The sequence below is a fragment of the Scyliorhinus torazame genome, chromosome 4, assembly GCF_047496885.1.
Source record: "Scyliorhinus torazame isolate Kashiwa2021f chromosome 4, sScyTor2.1, whole genome shotgun sequence".
In the NCBI taxonomy this organism is placed as follows: domain Eukaryota; kingdom Metazoa; phylum Chordata; class Chondrichthyes; order Carcharhiniformes; family Scyliorhinidae; genus Scyliorhinus; species Scyliorhinus torazame.
The window spans coordinates 62,331,190-62,353,770 of NC_092710.1; the positions used below are offsets into that span (position 1 = coordinate 62,331,190).

Sequence of the window (22,581 nt, forward strand, 5' to 3'; positions counted from 1 at the left end):
CCTGGGACTGGGCAAGGGGGAAGGAGACCTGGGCGGGGCCTTCACGCTGGCCGGTTTGAGCCAGTCAGTGAACGGGAGTGAGGTGGGGGGGAGGGGCTGCGGTCATCGGAGCCTGGTAGAACAGGTTTCAGTGAATCTAGCCGGGGTGAAAACTCGGGGGAAGGAACCAAAGTTGGGGGGAGGAGTTTACCAGAGGAAGTGGAGGGGAGGAGTCTGGGAGGGGGTGTGGGGTGTGGCTACAATTCATGGGTGTCATTCACGGTACTCTTTCGGGGATTGGATGGCATTGAATATTAGGGGGCGGGAGTTGGGGGGGTGGACGATATTTGTCAGTGGTGCCCAAAGGCGATTCCTGATTCCTTTTTCTTTCTTCCTTTTTTTACCACCTTGGGAGGTGTTGTTTTATTTGATGCTTATATTGTCAGGTGGGCTGTTGTTTGGGGGTTGGGGGGGGGGGAGGATGGGATCGTTGTTGTTAATAAGGGGATTGACATTGTATTCGTTACCGTTTACTGTTTGTTGGCGGGTGTTAATTCTGAAGAAAATGTGACCAAGGAGAATAAAAATATTTTACAAAATGTACCTGGATGAGCACTTAGCATGCCATAACATTGAAGGCTCTGGACCAAGTGCTGGCAGATGGCATTAGGTAGGCAGGTCAGGTGTTTTTCATGCATTGGTGCAGACTCGATGGGCCGAAGGGCCTCTTTTGTGCTGTATTATTCAGTGATTCTGTCACAAAGAAAGTGACAGCAAAAAGCCGTGGGCCGTTTTTAAAATCTTAGGACCATAATCTAAATTGAAACATATGAACTGCTTTAGGCATGCCACACATAGTTAATAATGATATAGTGCAGATTTAAAAAGTTTCACAGATTTAAGCAAAAAAAACAATCCTGTGCTCATTTGTAAATAATAACCTTTAATCATAAAAAATTGAAAATTACTTTAAAATAACTGGTAATAACAGCAATGCCTGTGGGAAAAAAAGAATTAAAAAAACCTGTAAAACAAAAACACTTGCTGTCTTCTTAATAAATGTGTCATTTAAATACCTACCCTGAATGGGCGTTCCGAACGTGCCTGCCCTCAATGGGCGTTCCGAACGTGCGTGCCCTCAATGGGCGTTCCCAACGTGCGTGCCCTCAAGAGGCGTTCCCAACGTGCCTGCCCTCAATGCACGCTCCGATCACGGGTCGGTCATAAGGGGGCGGGGCTGCCCGCCTTCAAAGTCGGGCTGGAGCCTGCGCAGACCACGGCGCTGAAGGCCCGAGGCTGCATCTGGGAGAGGAAGGTTCGACGCGATTTCTTGGGGATGGTAAGTGGGCATTTTTCTACCTTAGAATCGGCGGCCCGTGGCTTCCCATCGCTTGTCGGAAGTATTAGGCCGAAGGGCGCAGCGCCAACTTGGGCGACTTGCCCCGTTGTTAGGTAGGTTTTTGCACCTTTTTATTTGCACATTTATTTTTGGGTCCAGGATCATCGACCAGAGGCAGGAAGACCGGAGCCATTTGGTTGGGAAGTTCATATTTTATAGTATGAGTGTTTATAAATATAAATTAAAATGCAAATAATGTGAAAGAATTTTTTTTAAAAAAACCTTGGGTATGTTATTCTACTAATAATAATCTTCATTGTTACAAGTAGGCTTACATTAACACTGCAATGACGTTACTGTGAAAAGCCCCTAGTCGCCACATTCCGGCGCCTGTTCGGGTAAACAGAGGGAGAATTCAGAATTCTCTCAGCTGGTACGAAAATTGAACCCGCGCTGCTGGCCTTGTTCTGCATTACAAGCCAGCTGTCCAGCCCACTGAGCTAAACCAGCCTAAAGGAACTATAATGGATAGAATGCGTCGCTTACTCGCTAACGAGTATGATTGTCCACCTAAGATACTCCGTGTGACTGGTTGCGGGTTCTGTGGGCCTTTGCATGGCTGCTGCTGAACCCGAATCTAGAGCTGCATCTTCAATCACTCACTTGGCAGGAGTTTCCAAAATGTGGGATAGGACCTTGGACGCTCGGCCGTGGGTATTTCTTTCTCGGGGGTCCTTTTCTGGGCTTCCTATTGCCGTCAGGTGTTGTCAAAGAATTGTGTCCCTTCAATCAGGAGATTACTTCTGAGCAAAGGTCTCTCGAGCAGTGAAGTCCATTGTTCCATTTATTGAGGTTAGCCTTCAAGGTGTCTTTGAAGAGCTCCCTTTGTCCTCCTCTTGTTCGGGATCCTTCCTTGAGGTGGGTGAAGAAGATTTGCTTTGGTAATGGGGAGTGGAGTTGGTTTCGGACGATCATGGCCTCGATACTGGTGCTATTGACTCCTTCAAGGACACTAATGTTGGCATTCCTGGCCTCCAAGCTGATTCAGAGGTAAAATATATATTTTTTTTTAATAAATATTTTATTGAAAATTTTTGGTCAACCAACACAGTACATTGTGCATCCTTTACACAACATTATAACAATACAGATAACAATGACCTATTTTATATAAACAAAAAACAAAAAATAAATAAATATTAAATAACAAAAATGAAAACTAGCCCTAATTGGCAACTGCCTTGTCACAAGCTACACCCTCCCCCCCCCCCCCCCCCCCCCAAAATCCTGGGCTGCTGCTGCTGCCTTCTTTTTTCCCCCCCATCTATCTATCCGCAAGATATTCGACAAACGGTTGCCACCGCCTGGTGAACCCTTGAGCCGACCCCCTTAGGACGAACTTAATCCGCTCTAGCTTTATGAACCCCGCCATGTCATTTATCCAGGTCTCCACCCCCGGGGGCTTGGCTTCTTTCCACATTAACAATATCCTGCGCCGGGCTACTAGGGACGCAAAGGCCAAAACATCGGCCTCTCTCGCCTCCTGCACTCCCGGCTCTTGTGCAACCCCAAATATAGCCAGCCCCCAGCTTGGTTCGACCCGGACTCCTACTACTTTTGAAAGCGCCTTTGTCACCCCCATCCAAAACCCCTGTAGTGCCGGGCATGACCAAAACATATGGGTATGATTCGCTGGGCTTCTCGAGCACCTCGCACACCTATCCTCCACCCCAAAAAATTTACTGATCCGTGTTCCAGTCATATGTGCCCTGTGTAATACCTTAAACTGAATCAGGCTTAGCCTGGCACACGAGGACGACGAGTTTACCCTGCTTAGGGCATCTGCCCACAGCCCCTCCTCGATCTCCTCCCCTAGCTCTTCTTCCCATTTCCCTTTTAGTTCATCCACCATATTCTCCCCTTCGTCCCTCATTTCCCTATATATATCTGACACCTTACCATCCCCCACCCATTTCTTTGAGATCACTGTCCTGCACCTCTTGTGTCGGGAGCTGCGGAAATTCCCTCACCTGTTGCCTCGCAAAAGCCCTCAATTGCATATACCTGAATGCATTCCCTTGGGGCAACCCGTATTTCTCGGTCAGCGCTCCCAGACTCGCGAACTTCCCATCCACACATAGATCTTTCAGTTGCGTTATTCCTGCTCTTTGCCACATTCCATATCCCCCATCCATTCCCCCCGGGGCAAACCTATGGTTGTTTCTTATCGGGGACCCCCCCAATGCTCCAGTCTTTCCCCTATGTCGTCTCCACTGTCCCCAAATCTTCAGTGTAGCTACCACCACCGGGCTTGTGGTGTAGTTCCTCGGTGAGAACGGCAATGGGGCTGTCACCATAGCCTGCAGGCTAGTCCCCCTACAGGACGCCCTCTCTAATCTCTTCCACGCCGCTCCCTCCTCCTCTCCCATCCACTTACTCACCATTGAAATATTAGCGGCCCAATAGTACTCACTTAGGCTCGGTAGTGCCAGCCCCCCCCTATCCCTACTGCGCTGTAAGAATCCCTTCCTCACTCTCGGAGTCTTCCCGGCCCAAACAAAACCCATGATGCTCTTTTCTATCCTTTTGAAAAAAGCCTTCGTGATCACCACCGGGAGGCACTGAAACACAAAGAGGAATCTCGGGAGGACCACCATCTTAACCGCCTGCACCCTCCCTGCCATTGACAGGGCTACCATGTCCCATCTCTTGAAATCATCCTCCATCTGTTCCACCAACCGCGTTAAATTTAGCCTGTGCAATGTGCCCCAATTCTTAGCTATCTGGATCCCCAGGTAACGAAAGTCTCTTGTTACCTTCCTCAACGGTAGGTCCTCTATTTCTCTACTCTGCTTCCCTGGATGCACCACAAACAGCTCACTCTTCCCCATGTTCAATTTATACCCTGAGAAATCCCCAAACTCCCCAAGTATCCGCATTATTTCTGGCATCCCCTCCGCCGGATCCGCCACATATAGTAGCAAATCATCCGCATACAAAGATACCCGGTGTTCTTCTCCTCCCCTAAGTACTCCCCTCCATCTCTTGGAACCCCTCAGCGCGATCGCCAGGGGCTCAATTGCCAGTGCAAACAGTAATGGGGACAGAGGACATCCCTGCCTTGTCCCTCTATGGAGCCGAAAATATGCCGATCCCCGTCCATTCGTGACCACACTCGCCACTGGGGCCCTATACAATAGCTGCACCCATCTAACATACCCCTCTCCAAAACCAAATCTCCTCAACACCTCCCACAAATAATCCCATTCGACTCTATTGAATGCTTTCTCGGCATCCATCGCCACTACTATCTCCGTTTCACCCTCTGGTGGGGCCATCATCATTACCCCTAATAGCCTCCGTATATTCGTGTTCAGCTGTCTCCCCTTCACAAACCCAGTTTGGTCCTCGTGAACCACCCCCGGGACACATTCCTCTATTCTCATTGCCATTACCTTGGCCAGGACCTTGGCATCCACATTTAGGAGGGAAATTGGTCTGTAGGACCCGCATTGTAGCAGGTCCTTTTCCTTCTTTAAGAGAAGCGATATCGTTGCTTCAGACATAGTCGGGGGCAATTGTCCCCTTTCCTTTGCCTCATTAAAGGTCCTCGTCAGTACCGGGGCGAGCAAGTCCAAATATTTTCTGTAGAATTCAACTGGGAATCCGTCCGGTCCCGGGGCCTTTCCCGTCTGCATATTCCTAATTCCTTTCACCACTTCTTCTACCTCGATCTGTGCTCCCAGTCCCACCCTTTCCTGCTCTTTCACCTTGGGAATTTCCAGCCGATCCAAAAAGTCCATCATTCTCTCCCTCCCATCCGGGGGTTGAGCTTCATATAATTTTTTATAAAATGTCTTGAACACTTCATTCACTCTCTCCGCTCCCCGCTCCATCTCTCCTTCCTCGTCCCTCACTTCCCCCTATTTCCCTCGCTGCTCCCCTTTTCCTCAATTGGTGTGCCAGCAATCTGCTCGCCTTCTCCCCATATTCATACTGTACACCCTGCGCCTTCCTCCATTGTGCCTCTGCAGTGCCTGTAGTCAGCAAGTCAAATTCCACATGCAGCCTTTGCCTTTCCCTGTACAATCCCTCCTCCGGTGCTTCCGCATATTGTCTGTCCACCCTCAAAAGTTCTTGCAGCAACCGCTCCCGTTCCTTACTCTCCTGCTTCCCTTTATGTGCCCTTATTGATATCAGCTCCCCCCTAACCACCGCCTTCAACGCCTCCCAGACCACTCCCACCTGGACCTCCCCATTGTCATTGAGTTCCAAGTACTTTTCAATACATCCCCTCACCCTTAGACACACACCCTCATCCGCCATTAGTCCCATGTCCATTCTCCAGGGTGGGCGCCCTCCTGCTTCCTCCCCTATCTCCAAGTCCACCCAGTGTGGGGCATGATCCGAAATGGCTATAGCCGTATATTCCGTTCCCCTCACCTTCGGGATCAATGCCCTACCCAGCACAAAAAAGTCTATGCGCTAATAGACTTTATGGACATAGGAGAAAAACGAGAACTCCTTACTCCTAGGTCTACTGAATCTCCACAGGTCCACACCTCCCATCTGCTCCATAAAATCTTTAAGCACCTTGGCTGCTGCCGGCCTCCTACCAGTCCTGGACTTCGACCTATCCAGCCCTGGTTCCAACACCGTGTTAAAGTCTCCCCCCATTATCAGCTTTCCCGTCTCTAGGTCCGGAATGCGTCCTAGCATTCGCCTCATAAAATTGGCATCATCCCAGTTCGGGGCATACACGTTTACCAAAACCACCATCTCTCCCTGTAGTTTACCACTCACCATCACGTATCTGCCCCCGTTATCCGCCACTATAGTCTTTGCCTCGAACATTACCCGCTTCCCCACTAATATAGCCACCCCCCTGTTTTTCGCATCCAGCCCCGAATGGAACACCTGCCCCACCCATCCTTTGCGCAGCCTAACCTGGTCTATCAGTTTCAGGTGCGTTTCCTGTAACATAACCACATCTGCTTTAAGTTTCTTAAGGTGTGCGAGTACCCGTGTCCTCTTTATCGGCCCGTTGAGCCCTCTCACGTTCCACGTGATCAGCCGAGTTGGGGGGCTTCCCACCCCCCCCCTTGCCGATTAGCCATCATCTTTTTCCAGCTCCTCACCCGGTTCCCACGCAGCTGTATCTCCCCCAGGCGGTGCCCCCCCGCCCATCCTCTCCCGTACCCACTCCCCCCTTTCCCCAGCAGCAGCAACCCAATAATTCCCCCCCCCGCTAGACCCCCCGCTAGCGTAATTACTCCCCCCATGTTGCTCCCAGAAGTCAGCAAACTCTGGCTGACCTCGGCTTCCCCCCGTGACCACGGCTCGCACCGTGCGACGCCCCCTCCTTCCTGCTTCTCTATTCCCGCCATAATTATCATAGCGCGGGAACCAAGCCCGCGCTTCTCCCTTGGCCCCGCCCCCCATGACCAACGCCCCATCTCCTCTCCCTCCCCACCGCCCCCCATCACCACCTGTGGGAGAGAGAAAAGTTACCATACCGCAGGATTAGAACATAAAACCCCTCTTCGCCCCCCACATTCGCCCCACCACTTTGTCCAAACGTTCTTTTTAATAATCCACTCATTCCAGTTTTTCTTCTACAATAAAAGTCCACGCTTCATCCGCCATCTCAAAGTAGTGGTGCCTCCCTTGATATGTGACCCACAGTCTTGCCGGTTGCAGCATTCCAAATTTTATCTTCCTTTTATGAAGCACCGCCTTGGCCCGATTAAAGCTCGCCCTCCTTCTCGCCACCTCCGCACTCCAGTCTTGATAAACGCGGATCACCGCGTTCTCCCATTTACTGCACCGAGTTCTCTTCGCCCATCTAAGGACCATTTCTCTATCTTTGAAACGGAAGAATCTCACCACTATGGCTCTGGGAGTTTCTCCTGCTCTCGATCCTCGCGCCATAACTCGGTACGCTCCCTCCACCTCCAACGGACCCGCCGGGGCCTCCGCTCCCATTAACGAGTGCAGCATCGTGCTCACATATGCCCCGACGTCCGCCCCCTCCACACCTTCAGGAAGACCAAGAATCCTCAGGTTGTTCCTCCTTGCGTTGTTTTCCAGTGCCTCCAACCTCTCCACACATCGTTTCTGATGTGCCTCCTGTATCTCCGTCTTCACCACCAGGCCCTGTATATCGTCCTCATTCTCGGCTGCCTTCGCCTTCACGACCCGAAGCTCCTGCTCCTGGGTCTTTTGTTCCTCCTTTAGCCCTTCGATCGCCTGTAGTATCGGGGCCAACAGTTCTTTCTTCATTTCCTTTTTTATCTCCTCCACGCAGCATTTCAAGAACTCTTGTTGTTCAGGGCCCCATATGAAACTGCCACCTTCCGACGCCATCTTGGTTTTAGCTTGCCTTCCTTGCCGCTGTTCCAAAGGATCCGCTGCAATCCGGCCACTTTCCTCTCCTTTTTCCATCCGTGTCCAGGGGGAATTCCCTTCTGGTTTACCGCACGGTGTTTTTTGCCGTTAAAATTGCCGTTGGGGCTCCTGTCAAGAGCCCAAAAGTCCGTTCCACCGGGAGCTGCCGAAACGTGCGACTTAGCTGGTCATCGCCGCACCCGGAAGTCGTAAAATATATTTTAAGCTTGCAATATATTTTAAGCTATGTTGTTGAAGAGTCTTCCTGATGTTCATCCTTACAAGCCTCCATGATTACTTCAAATGCTTTAGCAAAGTTTCATGCCTTCGTTGACGTATGCAAGCCTCCAGTGAGCTAATGTGAATTATTCCTCTGACAGGTATTGCAGAATCCAGTGCCGATCCAAAATCTGTAGTCATGCTTCACCTCCGCTGGGGCATCACACTGACCGGTTGGCTTCTTAAAACCCTTGAAATTCTCTTGAGGCGGCGACGTATGCGCAGGGATCATGAGAGAAGAGTCCGGCATCATCTCCGTCTGGCGAGGAAGCGAATTAATTACCCGCCCTTAAGAGTGTACAGGCAACGAACATCATATGAAATGATGTCAGAGGAGCTTTGTGCCAGGAGACTGCGCTTCAGTAAGGAGGCAATGGGATGTCTTTGTGAAATGTTGAAGGAAGACCTGAAGCCAAACTCTAACTGCCGCACCGCCTTAACAGTGGAAATGAAACTCACGACCGCGCTGAATTTTTTTGCATCTGGGTCCTTTCAACATGGCATTAGTGACATATGTAACATTTCACAGAACACTGCAAGGACCTGCATTCACCAGGTAATGAATGCAATTTATCATAAGGCTTCGGAGCTTATTATCTTTGACACATCCCCTGTGAAGTTGAAGGAGAGGTCCATCGCATTCTACAGAATTGCTGGTTTCCCAAAAGTAATTGGGGCTGTTGATGGAACCCATGTTGCATTGAAGGCACCAGGAAATGACACTGTTTCATTTGTCAACGGGAAGGGTTTCCATTCTTTAAATGTGATGATCGTGTGCGATGCACAAATGAGGATCCTGACTGTAAATGCAAACAACCGGGGAAGTGCCCATGACTCATTTGTCCTTGAAAGCTCAATGTTACACCGGTCCATGACAACACCACCAGGAATTAAAGGGTGGTTACTGGGCGATAAGGGCTACCCATTGAGAACATGGCTTATGACATCATTCCGGAGCACCAATAATGAAGCACAGAAACGATACAACTGTGCGCATGTAACAACACGTCAGGTCGTGGAGAGAACAATTACTGTTTTGAAATCCCGTTTTCGATGTCTGGACAGGTCTGGGGGCACGTTACAGTACGCACCAGAGATAGTCTCAAAGATTGTTATAGTGTGTTGTGCATTGCATAACTTTGCCATTCAGCATGGACTGAACATTCACCCGGAAGATGTCTTGCCACCAGAAATGGATGAGCTGGAGGAAGGCAATATGGAGCCTGATGCAGATATACCACCTGGTGCAGGTGTGCAAGCCCAGGCTCCAAGTGACGCAAGGGCCATTCGAGATCGCCTGGCAGCTGCTGCTTTTGGACATTGAACGTGTAAAATTAACAACTGCTATGTCAAAACCGTCCTTCCCTTCCCTCCTCCCCTTTACAATTAGACAACCGTTGGGTTTATGAGGAAACATATTTTATTACCTTGTGTTTAAGTGAGAAAATACATTTTATTGCAAGAAATTTGTAAAAGTTGAGGTAGTTTTATATTATTGTTCAGCACGTTTAACTTTAACTGGTTTCAAAGTTTTGTATTCTCTCACTCAAGAGGTCTCAAACTGGATTTTATACTTGAACTGCCCTTTCTGTAAATACTGCCACGAATGCTTGCTTTTTTCCCCCTGTTGCCCTCTTAACTCCTATATCTGCTTCACTTTGAGATCTTTTAACTGCTTCCCTCTAGACTCCCCTGACATTGCACAAGTCCTTTGTGAGCTTCTCATTTGTTTGGTTACTTTCTGAAAGCTCCCAGCTAAGCTGGCCTACCTCAACTAAGACAGTTTGTGCATGCAGACTGGATATACTCTGTTGCTGCATTATGGTAGCTGACTGTTCAGCTCCTAACTCTAAAGTGCGAACCTGTCCCTTTAACCCCTTTATCTCCTGATCTTTCTGTTGTAATTTCTTTCTCAAATTTTCCAACTCCTTCCAGCTCTTTTCCCTCAAATTCTCTTATCTCCTCCTGATTCTTTTTCATAAACTCATCCACCTTTGGGAGTGGTAGCTCCATAAGCTAAAAGGCCCATTGCAATTTCAGCTTTAACCTTCTTCTCGTCCATCTGCCTTTGGATGAATGCGAGTATCGCGTCCAATGAGACTCTGTCCCCCTTTTCCAAACACTCAGGAGTGTTTGCACACTCTTGCTGGACAACTTTCCTAGTCTCTCTTGATAGAGAGTGGAAATTGTTTAAGGACATCTTTTACAGTAGCATCAGATTCACAATGAGCCCACATCCTTCAAGCTTCCCTTACCGATGGCAGTGTTGGCCTGGCAGATTCACTGGATCCTTTGTCACAAACACCATGGGCGGGATTCGCAGCTTGCTTACGCCGATTTTGTAATCGCTGATCGGCGGAGAATCTCTTTTTACGACCGAATCAGAGGTGTCACCTGTTTTCGGATGCTTTGCCCCCTCCAAAACGGCATCATCGAGGAGTATGCAGCACGCCATTGGGACGGCCTCGGGACGTTACCTGAAGACCCTCCTCCGCTGCTCCGCCCCCGATGGGCTGAGTTCTCGACGGCGCGGGGCACGCTCTCAGTTTTCAGGATCTCTGCATGGCGGCTGTGGTCTGTGTCCAGCGCCGCCACAGTTTGGGGGAGCCATACCACTGCCGGGGGGGCTTCGGCAAGGGCTGGGGAACTGGTGGGGGGTGGGCCGGGGGTCACTATCTGGCAGGTTGGGTCCACGCACGGCTGGCGCCATGTTGTACAGCGCGGTCGCTGCAGGTCGTCGCCATGTGCATGAGGGGCCACCGATCTGGTAATTTCCCGGCAATTAATTTTGTAAAGGCCGTGGTGTTTTACGTGGCGCGGCTGCTAGCCCCTCACCGGTTGGCGGGTCTGTGCTGGGGCCTCGACGATGTTTTCATTGTAAAACCAGACACTTTCTCCGGACATAGATTCAAAATTGGAGAACCCAGCCCCAAATCTTCCAGTTCAGCCTCAAATCACATCGACATCACAAATTTGTGAGTTCTGGGTATTATTTGAACTCAAATTCAATTTTGTTTGTACGAGACTTTAATCAAAAAAGGTAACAGGAGACAGTCTGATTAAGTAACTCAGGAAACTGTATTTAATTTAGGAATAATACTTAAAGCACCGCAACAAATTGGAATTGATGCGAGTACTACGCTTCCTGCTTTCCGGTCCGGCTTCGGGAGCGAGGTGACACTCTGCTTCTGTTCTCTATCCGTAACCTCTGTGAGGCTTCTACTTTCCTGTGGACCGCAGGCTCTGCAAACCTCACTTTCAAACTTGGTGCACACCTTGCTCACTGAAAGCTGCTGTTTATTTACCCTTTCCAAGCCACAATCCACAGCGTGATCAATCTGGGTAGCTGTGATCAGTTCCTAATTGGTTTCTTGGGGTAATGTTCGTTTATTGATGCCATTTCCCATAGTCCTCTGACTGGCCTTCTTACGTGTCAATTATTTGTGGGATTATCCCTCTCATTCAAGTTTGTTTCTGTCACCTTATCATGTGAGAGTACCTTTAAAAAATGGGTGTTTATAAATGGGTGTGTATATAAATATCTGTAGTGAGAGTACCTTTAAGAAATGGGTGTTTACTACTACAGTGATGTCAGAGAGCGGGTGGAGCTGGGGTGTCTGTCAGCTTTTTACTTTCGTTTTAGGCTGTTTGCGGCAGGGTGTGTTTTAGTTTCGTTTTCAGTGTTGGAGCTGAAGCCAGACCAAGCAGGTGTACTGCTGTTCTCTCCGCCATCAAAAGATTATCTCTTGATCATTTGGCGACTTCAGAATTATAAATGTTCTCCGTAGTGAATAAAAGCCTAATGTGCTTCTGGTAAAAGGCGTTTTAAGTCTTATGATGTGAAAAGGAAAGCTTAAAGGATTACTTAGTGTTGTATTCTTTGGGGGTTGTATTTGAATTAATGGTTGCTAAGATGTTCACTGTATGTTTTAAAAAGGTTAACTTGAGTTCATAGAATAAACGTTGTTTTGCTTTAAAAAAATACTTTCCCATTTCTGCTGTCCCAAACCTGTCGAGTGGGCCGTGTGCTCCCCTTACCACAATCTATTAAAAGTTGTGTGTCAGGTGAACTCCATGATACACTTTGGGGTTCTCTAAACCCTGGCCCATAACAACCTCTTGTTAAGATCAAAGGATGTTTTATGGTATTTTCCTTGCCCATTTGTTTAGGATGGAGGAAGTATCCGGTCTTATCCTTATGAATGGTGCCTTGAATGTGTCACCTCAGGACTTGTTTAATTGGTGCAAGCTCCTCATTAAATCAAATCCTTACCAGTGGCTGTTTTAGAGGCCCTGTCCTTTATTCTGTCGGTGTTGGGGCTTGAAATGAATCACTTAATATTCGAGAAAAATACAGTGACAAAGTTGCTTACAACTTAAAAAAAAATATATATGATACAGAATATTGCAAAGTACTAATAGAGAAAGTTACAATACAAATTCTACTTAAGTATTCAATATGAATGCAAAGCAATAGTCAGTGTTTGAAATGTGGCTTACGTTCTAAACCAGTTTCCTTATACATTTAGTTAGTACATAGTGTTGAACAATAATGATCTAAAGAACTGTTACAACTAATTACATACGGTCATAAAGTTTAACTTAAAATAAAAGGTAATTGCTCCTTCTTAAAACCTACAATCTAAACTAATGTAACGAACCTCTGCCTTCCTACTTCCTTCCCTTGCACCGATAAATTGCTGCTAGCCTTCCTTTTATTGAGAATAAATGTGAGCTGCCCATTCAACCTTGAAGGCTACAAATTCCTGCAGTAATTTTACAACAGGACCTCTTCAGGTGTGATCTGTTATTAGCTCATCCATAGTTAGAGGACAGTCACATGATGCTAAAACTCAAATTCACCACATTTAATCAGAATCATAACAGTATGTTGACTGATTATTACACTAAAGTAAACCAGGCATCGTCAAACTCGGGGGCGCGATCTGCGGGTGGGTCGCGGGCGGGTGTCGGGAGGGTCGCGGAGCCGTCCGTCGCAGCGCTCCCGATCGCGCAAATCCACGCGCAACAGTCGCAGCAGTCGGCTTTTAATAATGTCGACTGTGAGCAGCCTTCAAAATGGCCAGGAACAGGTAACAAAAATTTGGCCGCATGCGCACCGATGATCGGGCACGCATGCGCAGTGCGGCCACATTTTTAAAATATGGTCGCAGCTTTTTTTTTCAAGTTTGGGGGTCAAAGGGACCCAAAACCATTTCCTCCATTTTTGTCAGCAACAAACAAGGTAAAAGAAAATGGTGGGTCACGCAGGTCAGCCGGCGTGGGCCGGGAAGTTCGTCCGACGTGGGCCGCAAAGGTCGGCCGGCGTGGGTCACGAAGGTCGGTCGGCGTGGGTCGCGAAGGTCGGCTGGGTTGGGTCCCGAAGGTTGGCCGGTTGGTAAAAATGGGTCCCCGGAAAAAAAGTTTGAAAAACATTGACCTAAACTATTCATGACATATTAGTGTAGCTACACTAGTTCATTTTGAAATGTTCTTCCTCTCCCTGTCTCCACCAACCTCACCAGCAAGTATGAGGAACTCATGGAACTTCTGTGCACTAAGATTGAGACAAGTCAATCAGCTGTTTCCCTCTTCCAGTATTCCTCTGGACCAATCTATCTCCGAAGCCCCCCCCCCCACCCCGCCCCCTTGCTGTTGCCCTGAATGAGGTTCTTTCTTTAGTTTCTCTCCTTATTCCCCTCATGTCCTGTCAGAGCTTATCGTGTCCCTCGACCCTGTTCCCACTAAATTGCTGATCACTTGAACTTCCCCATGTTCACTAATATTTTTTAAACAATTCTCGCTCTTCAGGTACTGCCCCACTTTACGCTAAATCTGTCATCATCACTCCCTCCTCAATAACTCCAAGCCCTGACCCTAATGCACTTGGAAAACTACTGTCTCATTTCAACCACCTTTTTCTCTCAAGTCCTGTTCGCCTCCCTGATCCATGTGCATCTTCCCCAGATCTCCATGTCTGAATCCCTACAGTGACTTTTCTGCCCCAACAAAATATCAAATTAGCTCTTGTTGAAAATTGCACCCTTTATGAATGTGACAGAGGTAAAGTCTCCCTCATTGTTCTTCTCACCCTGTTTGCCAGCTTTGACACTGTTTACCAGACCATCCTCCTCCACTGCCATTCCTCTGTTATCCAGCTGGGTGGGACTGCACGCTCTGGATTATTTTCTTATCTGATTGTTGCCAGAGAATAACCTGCAATTGTTTCATTTACATTTTTACTTTCTGACTCACTTGGTGAGTGATTTGGTTTCAATGAGTTTTGCCATGAAACTGTTCAATTTTTAATCACTGTGACTGTATTTTTCAAGCCAAGTCCTTCTTAACTACAGCAGTCCTTCTGGATTCAATCGATTGAGAAGCATGAAGACATCCAGAGAAGGGTGGTGGGTGAGGCAGATGGAATGAGCGGGAGAGCATGAATGGGGTGGGATGTGAGACAGAAGGGGGAGTATCTTATAGGTTTCAGTAAGACCTCTCATTCTTCCGAACCCCAATGGGCATAGCCCCAACCTGTCCAATGAGATAACCCCATCCTACAAGTAAACAGTTGAATGAACATTCTTCAAATGTAATAATATCTTCAAGGAGACCAAAACTGCACATTATTTCAGATGTAGTCTCATCAAGACCCTGAAGCAAAACAACCCTATGGTTACATTCCATTCCAATAATGACCAGCTTTTTGTGATTCATATACCAGGACACCCAGATCCCAGTGTGCTGCAGAATTCTGCCATCCCTATCTAAATAAATTGAACAAGTTCACATTTTCCCACATTATACTCCACCTGCCAAATTTATGCCACTCACTTAACCTATCCATATCCCTTCGCAGATTCCTTATGTCCTCTTCACAACATACCCTCCTACCTATCTGTGTCACCAACAGATGTAGCAACCATACATTTGGTTCCTTCATCCAGGTCATTGATATAGATTGTAAATAGTCGAGGCCCCAGAACTGATCCCTGTGACACTCCCAACAGTCACCTGAACATGACACATTTATTCCAATTTTTTGCTTCATTTCAGGAAAGCAGCTGCAGAAACAACGTTCAACAGTCACCCTGAGACACTGGAAAACAATTTGCATGGGACTGTACCGCTTCATTCTGAAACCGAAAGCTAAGGCACAGAAAGGAGGCGGCGAGGGCAACGGGGTGCAGGAAAAAGGGAAAATGAGGAAGAGGGAAGAAAAACAGTGGGCGTTGGAAAGGCTCAGACCGGCCCCAGGATTGGGGGGGGGGGGGGGCACAATACTAGCCGGAAAGCTAGCAACAACATTTATTTGCGAGGGGAGGGAGCAGCGGTCCATCTCCTTCGGGGAGGGGGTAAATCACAAGAGGCAGGACAAGCAGAGGGGTAGAAGGGGGGAAGAAGAGAGAGTGGGGAGGACACTGGTAGGAGGGTGGAGGGGAAGAGGGTGCAGGGGAAGGGGGTACATGCAGAACTATAGGGGGAACAGCCGAGGGAAGGAGGGTGGTGGGGGTGGAAGGACTCTAGGCTGGCTATAACAGGCTGCACATGGCAGCAGGGAACAAGATAACGCCCCAAGCAGCCACTTTGGAGGGTCCACAAATCAAAGGGAAACCCTGGAGTGCAGGGGCTCACCCACATAACATACGCATAGTTGGCGGCCATGTTGGGTGACCCCTGGACAAAGGGAAAGCCTGGAGGGCAATAGCCTGGCCTCATGCTGAGTACAGTCACCATTGCCATTTTGGATGGCACCCTAAAAATGAAAACCCCCGGCGTGCAGGGGTGCATCCACAAGGTAAGTATGGTTCGCCCCAATCAGAACAGTCACCTGGAACCTCACTGGACTTACCGATCCAGTGAAAAGATCCAGAATCTTTGCCACCTTAAAAGTATGAAAACTAACATTGTCTTTCTCCAACAGACGCACCTAAGGGAGAAGGACCGACTGCGAGGAAGAAAGGGTTGGGTGGGACAGATGTACCATTCTTGCTATGTGACGAGAAAAAGGGGGGTAGCAAAATTGCTCAAAAAGACAACGGTATTTACGGCGACGAGGATGGTTACGGACCCAGTGACGGTACGTGATAGATAGTCAGTGGTGTCCTGGACGGGACCCCAGTGGTTCTTGTTAATGTGTACACTCCGAACTGGGACAACACAAATTTATAAAGAAGACCATGGCGGAAATCCCTAACATAGATACAGACAGACATTATGGGAAGGGGAGATTGAATGGGAAAGACTTTTAACTGTGAACAGGACGAGGGACACAGCGAGAGCGAGGGACACAGCGAGAGCGAGGGACACAGCGAGAGCGAGGGACACAGCGAGAGCGAGGGACACAGCGAGAGCGAGGGACACAGCGAGAGCGAGGGGCACAGCGAGAGCGAGGGGCACAGACAGGGAGCGGGGGGCACAGACAGGGAGCGGGGGGCACAGACAGGGAGCGGGGGGCACAGACAGGGAGCGGGGGGCACAGACAGGGAGCGGGGGGCACAGACAGGGAGCGGGGGGCACAGACAGGGAGCGGGGGGCACAGACAGGGAGCGGGGGGGCACAGACAGGGAGCGGGGGGGCACAGACAGGGAGCGGGGGGGCACAGACAGGGAGCGGGGGGCACAGACAGGGAGCGGGGGGCACAGACAGGGAGCGGGGGGCACAGACAGGGAGCGGGGGGCACAGACAGGGAGCGGGGGGCACAGACAGGGAGCGGGGGGCACAGACAGGGAGCGGGGGGCACAGACAGGGAGCGGGGGGGCACAGACAGGGAGCGGGGGGGCACAGACAGGGAGCGGGGGGGCACAGACAGGGAGCGGGGGGGCACAGACAGGGAGCGGGGGGGCACAGACAGGGAGCGGGGGGGCACAGACAGGGAGCGGGGGGGCACAGACAGGGAGCGGGGGGGCACAGACAGGGAGCGGGGGGGCACAGACAGGGAGCGGGGGGGCACAGACAGGGAGCGGGGGGGCACAGACAGGGAGCGGGGGGGCACAGACAGGGAGCGGGGGGGCACAGACAGGGAGCGGGGGGGCACAGACAGGGAGCGGGGGGGCACAGACAGGGAGCGGGGGGCACAGACAGGGAGCGGGGGGCACAGACAGGGAGCGGGGGGCACAGACAGGGAGCGGGGGGCACAGACAGGGAGCGGGGGGCACAGACAGGGAGCGGGGGGCACAGACAGGGAGCGGGGGGCACAGACAGGGAGCGGGGGGCACAGACAGGGAGCGGGGGGCACAGACAGGGAGCGGGGGGCACAGACAGGGAGCGGGGGGCACAGACAGGGAGCGGGGGGCACAGACAGGGAGCGGGGGGCACAGACAGGGAGCGGGGGGCACAGACAGGGAGCGGGGGGCACAGACAGGGAGCGGGGGGCACAGACAGGGAGCGGGGGGCACAGACAGGGAGCGGGGGGCACAGACAGGGAGCGGGGGGCACAGACAGGGAGCGGGGGGCACAGACAGGGAGCGGGGGGCACAGACAGGGAGCGGGGGGCACAGACAGGGAGCGGGGGGCACAGACAGGGAGCGGGGGGCACAGACAGGGAGCGGGGGGCACGGCGGGAGGGCCGGGGGGGGGCACGGCGGGAGGGCCGGGGGGGGACACGGCGAGAGAGCCAGAGGGGGAAAGAGGTACGCAGTGAAAGTGAGGGATAAAGTGAGATAGGAGGACACAGAGGGAGAGAGGGATACAGTGAGGGGCAGAGAGAGGTGGGCACAGAGAGAGAGTGAGGGACACACAGAGAAAGAGGTACACAGCGGGTCAGGATGTGAGGTTTCGGGGACGTGAGTGGGTCAGGATGTGAGGGTTAGCGGACATGAGGGTGTGATGGTGTGAGGGTGCCAGGACGTGAGGCAGTCAGGACATTGGGGTTACCAAAATGACCGTTTTCATTGAATCCAAATTGTTTCATTCTAAATTCCAATCTCAGGAATTGACATCAGAGCATTTCAGTGAAAATCCCATTGAACCTCCTTGTCTAATAAAATGATGTTGTAGCCGATGACCGTGTATTGATTCAGGAATAAACTTTACATCTCAGTGTGAAAAAGTCAAATTGAATCCAAATTTATAGAGCAACTCATTGAAGAAATCTGTCTGTGAACAACACGTAAAATATGAAGCGGAACTTTGCAATGAGCTTTGTTTTTGTGGCCAGGAATCTTCTCTTAAAATGGAGGCAGAAATGAAGTTGTGTTTAACTCACATTGTGATTTCTTGCTGGTTTTTACTCATTCTATGGAAAGCCTTCCTAAGGCGACAGACGAATGGTCATTCCAAATGTCAGAAATTCTGAGGGAAACAAATGTCAAACAAAGACAGAAATAATGACAGGACATTGCTGAATCTCTTGTTGACTGCTGAATTAACATAACCATAGACAGGACAAGTGTCTTCCTCAGCAGACACAGGAACCACACCAAGGGGGACATTCCTGACAGAACGTCGGGGGTGGGGTCTGTACACAGGTCACTGAGGAGATCTCAGTCCAAACTGTTTCCAATCATTTCCCAAATGTTTGACAACATTTGTGGCACATCCAAAATTTAAGATACTTTGCTGTCTCTATTCTGTGAATCCAGCTGTGAAATATCTTCACTTCAATGTCTTTTCCCCAACACTATCCCCATATCCCTTTATGTCAATGGCATTTAGAAATCAGTCAATTTCTGCATTAAACTTAGTCAATAGCTTTCCATCTTTGAGAGTGGAGAAATCACCAGGAATGTGGGATTTCATCTCCAGGGTTAGGTTGGAGAAACAGGGCTCGTTCAGGCCCTATTGAACCAATATCTCCTCCTAGGACAGTCTGGCAATCTCACTATCAGCCAATTGACCCTCCGCTGCACTCCGTCTCTGGCAACTATATCCTTTCTATGTTAGGGAGACCGAAACTGTACACAGTACTCCAGGTGTGGTCTCACCAAGGCCTTGTGTAACTGCAATAAGACATCTCCACTTCTGAACTCAAATCCCTCTTGCAATGAAGGCCAACATATCATTGGTCTTCTTAACTGCTGCTGCACCCCCCTCTCCACTTTCAGTGACTGGTGTACAAGCTCCATTTGTACATCCACATTGTCCAACATATCACCGTTTAAATACGAATCTTTCCTTCAGTTTTTGTTTGACACTAACTTGGACAACTGTCCGAATTGTCTCAGTGTTGTGCTCACATAAAATGGCCACCATTAAGTAACATAAAATAGCTGACTGCTGATCGTGGATTTGTTTAGACAGATTCCCAGAGAGAGAGATGCAGAGACAGAGAAGATGGGGAGAATACAGAATACATTAATTCAAGATTCAGAATCTCCATCAAACACTGTTAGCAAAAGTACATCATGAGGTTAGATACAGATTACACATCCCTCTAAACTGTCCCCATCAAACACTCCCAGGGCAGCTACAGTACGATGGTATATACAGAGTAAAGCTCCCTCTAAACTGTCCCCATCAAACACTCCCAGGACAGGTACAGCACGGGGTTAGATACAGAGTAAAGCTCCCTCTCCACTGTCCCCATTGTAGCGCACAAAGACTCCATGAGACGAATAGAGTGAAGTCGCTGAGGCTTTATTAAGCGTGTCTGTTCCCCCGCAGCTCGATAGTAAACTGGCCTGCGGGGGAAGACTCCGGCTTCTTATACTCCGCCTTCAGGGCGGAGCTTGAGGTCAATGGCCAACCAGGACCCGGGATCTGTCAGCCAATGACATTAGGGCTTCCAGTCCCACATGACCCCCAATACATACTACCACACCCATCAAACACTCCCAGGACAGTTACAGCACGGGGTTAGATACAGAGTAAAGCTCCCCCTGCACTGTCCCCATCAAACACTCCCAGGACTGGTACAGCACGGGGTTAGAGACAGAGTAAAGCTCCCTCTACAATGTCCCCATCAAACACTCCCAGGACAGGTACAGCACGGGGTTAGATACAGAGTAAAGCTCCCTCTACACTGTCCCCATCAAACACTCCCAGGACAGGTACAGCACGGGGTAAGATACAGAGTAAGGTTTCCTCTACACTGTCTCCATGATCACTCCCAAGACATGGCAGAGGCAGTACAACGTGGAAATCACCATCCCTGTGTATAGTCTGAACAGCACTGTTGGAATGTAAGACATTTCAATCAGAGCTCACAGAATCATCGAATATACATTGCAGGAGTAGGCCATATGGCCCATCGAGTCTGCACTGGCCCTCGGAGAGAGCACGCTACCCAAGCCCATGCCTCCACCCTCTCCAAATAACCCCAGTAACACCACCTAACTTTTGGGCCACTAAGGGGCAATTTAGCACGGTCAACATCTCCTCTCATCCTTCCTGGCTCTAGTGAATACAGGCACAATCATAGAATCCTTACAATGCAGAAGGAGGCCATTCTGCCCATCGAATCTACACCAACCCTCTGACACAGCACTCTATGTAAGCTCAGTCAACCGCCCTATACCAATAACTCCTTAACCTAATCTAAACAATCTTTCCTGGACACTAAGGGGTAATTTACCAGGACCACAGGGCTAAATCGCTGGCTTTGAAAGCAGACCAAGGCAGGCCAGCAGCACGGTTCAATTCCCGTTACAGCCTCCCCGAACAGGCGCCGGAATGTGGTGACTCGGGGCTTTTGACAGTAACTTCATTGAAGCCTACTTGTGACAAGAAGCGATTTTCATTTCATTTCATTCCACCTAGCCTGCACATCTTTGGACTGTGGAAGGAAACCAGAGCACCCGGAGGAAACCCAAGCACACATGGGGAGAAACTGCCATCTCCACATAATCAGTCACACAAGGCCGGAATTTAACCGGGGTCACTGGCACTGTGAGGCAGCAGTGCTAACCACTGTGCCACAGTCAAACCAATCTCTCCTTGTAGGACAGTCCGGCAACCTCCCTATCAGCCGATTGACCCTCCGCTTCACTCCCTCTCTGGCAACTCTCTCCTTTCTTAGTTAGTGAGACAAAACTGTACGCAATACTCCAGGTGTGGTCTCACCAAGGCCTTGTGTAACTGCAGTAAGACATCTCCACTTCTGAACTCAAATCCCTCTTTCAATGAAGGCCAACATATTATTGGCCTTCTTAACTGCTTGCTGCACCCCCCTCTCCACTTTCAGTGACTGGTGTACAAGGACAGCCAGCTCCCTTTCTACATCCACATTCCCCAACAAATCACTGTTTAAATCAGACACTTTCCATCAGTATTTTGTTATACCAACGTGTACAAATGTCAGAAATGACTGTGCTGTGCTCACCTAAAATGGCCACCATTAAGTAACTTAAAATGGCTGACTGCTGATCGTGGATTATGTTTTGACAATATTCCCAGACAGACAGAGAAATAAGCAGAAACAGAGAGATGGAGCAACTAATAGAAGACATTTATTTGAGATTTTGAAACTCCATCGAACATGACCAGCAAAGGTACATCATGGGGTTAGACACAGATTCCTCTACACTGTCCCTAGCAAACACTCCCAGGACAGGTACAGCACAGGGTTAGATACAGAGTAAAGCTCCCTCTACACTGTCCCTCTCAAACACTCACAGGACAGGCACAGCACGGGGTCAGATATCGAGCAGGGCTCTCTCTACACTATACTGTTTCTATTTTGTCACATCATATTTGCTTCTTTTCCAATTCACTTTAATTCTGTGCCATCTCGTTCTTGAGCTTCTTAATAGTGGGAACCGTTTCTCCCTGTCTACTGTGTCTGGCACCCCTATGAATTTGAACACCTCTATCTATTCTCCTCTTGGCCATTTCTCTGCGTGGAGAACAGACCCAACCTCTCCAATCTAACCTCATCACTGAAGTTTCTCATTCCTGAACCATTCTTGTGAACCTCCTCTGCACTCGCTCCAGTGTGTTCACATCCTTCCTATAGTGTGGTGCCCAGAACTGTCCACAATATTCCAGCTGAGGTCTAACTAGTGTCTTGTCTAAGTTCAGCCTTACCTCCTCGCTCTTGTACCAATGCGGGAAAATACTGAGCAGGTCATGCAGCATCTGTGGAGAGAGAAATAGAACCATGGACCAGGGCGACTGGCAGATAGACAGATAGAGAAAAGTCCACACACACAGTAACACACTTACCCTCACACAGACACCCTGCTCTAAACAGGTAGAAAATGCGGCAGATCACTTCTCCATCAGTCAATGGAAGGAGATTAATTGGATTTCTCTTCAAAAGGTCCAGCACATATTTAAAAGAATGGGTGGGTGGGAGAGTTGGCGCTTCCCAATCTTTTGTACTGGGCTGTGAATTTGGAGAAGATTGGGCAATGGTGGGGAGAGGAAGAAGCGGAATGGGTACAGGTGGTGGAAGCACCGTGTAAGGTGCTAGTTTGCAGACTTCCGCTGCGGCTCCACTCCCATTTCCCCCGGGGAGGTTTACACAAAGCCCGGTGCTGGCATCTTCCTTCAACATCTGGAGCAAGCAGAGACACCATTTTGGTTTGGTAAACTTGACGGTGCGAGCCCCTATTTATGGAAACCACCGATTCACCCCGGCGGCAAGACCGGATACAATATTTAAACAGTGGCATAAAGCTGGGCTGACACAGGTTACAGACTTGTTGTTGGAAAGT

General features: G+C 49.5%; 1 protein-coding gene and 1 long non-coding RNA gene across 2 annotated transcripts in view; one reads left to right on the forward strand and one right to left on the reverse strand.

Annotated features, from left to right (window-relative positions):
* LOC140411600 (uncharacterized) overlaps positions 1-22,001 on the reverse strand; it is a 32,658-nt gene extending 10,657 nt beyond the window's left edge. Inside the window, exons 1-2 of the long non-coding RNA XR_011940892.1 lie at positions 21,950-22,001; positions 584-794 (exon numbers count right to left, since the gene is read on the reverse strand). This is a non-coding gene — a long non-coding RNA (uncharacterized lncRNA). The remainder of the gene's footprint in view (positions 1-583; positions 795-21,949) is intronic.
* LOC140410258 (putative nuclease HARBI1) lies at positions 1,219-10,606 on the forward strand. Its single transcript, XM_072498225.1, has 2 exons — positions 1,219-1,318; positions 8,086-10,606. The coding sequence occupies exon 2, from the start codon at positions 8,124-8,126 to the stop codon at positions 9,306-9,308; it is 1,185 nt and encodes a 394-aa protein (XP_072354326.1). The 5' UTR covers positions 1,219-1,318; positions 8,086-8,123; the 3' UTR covers positions 9,309-10,606.
* Positions 22,002-22,581: the final 580 nt, after the last annotated feature.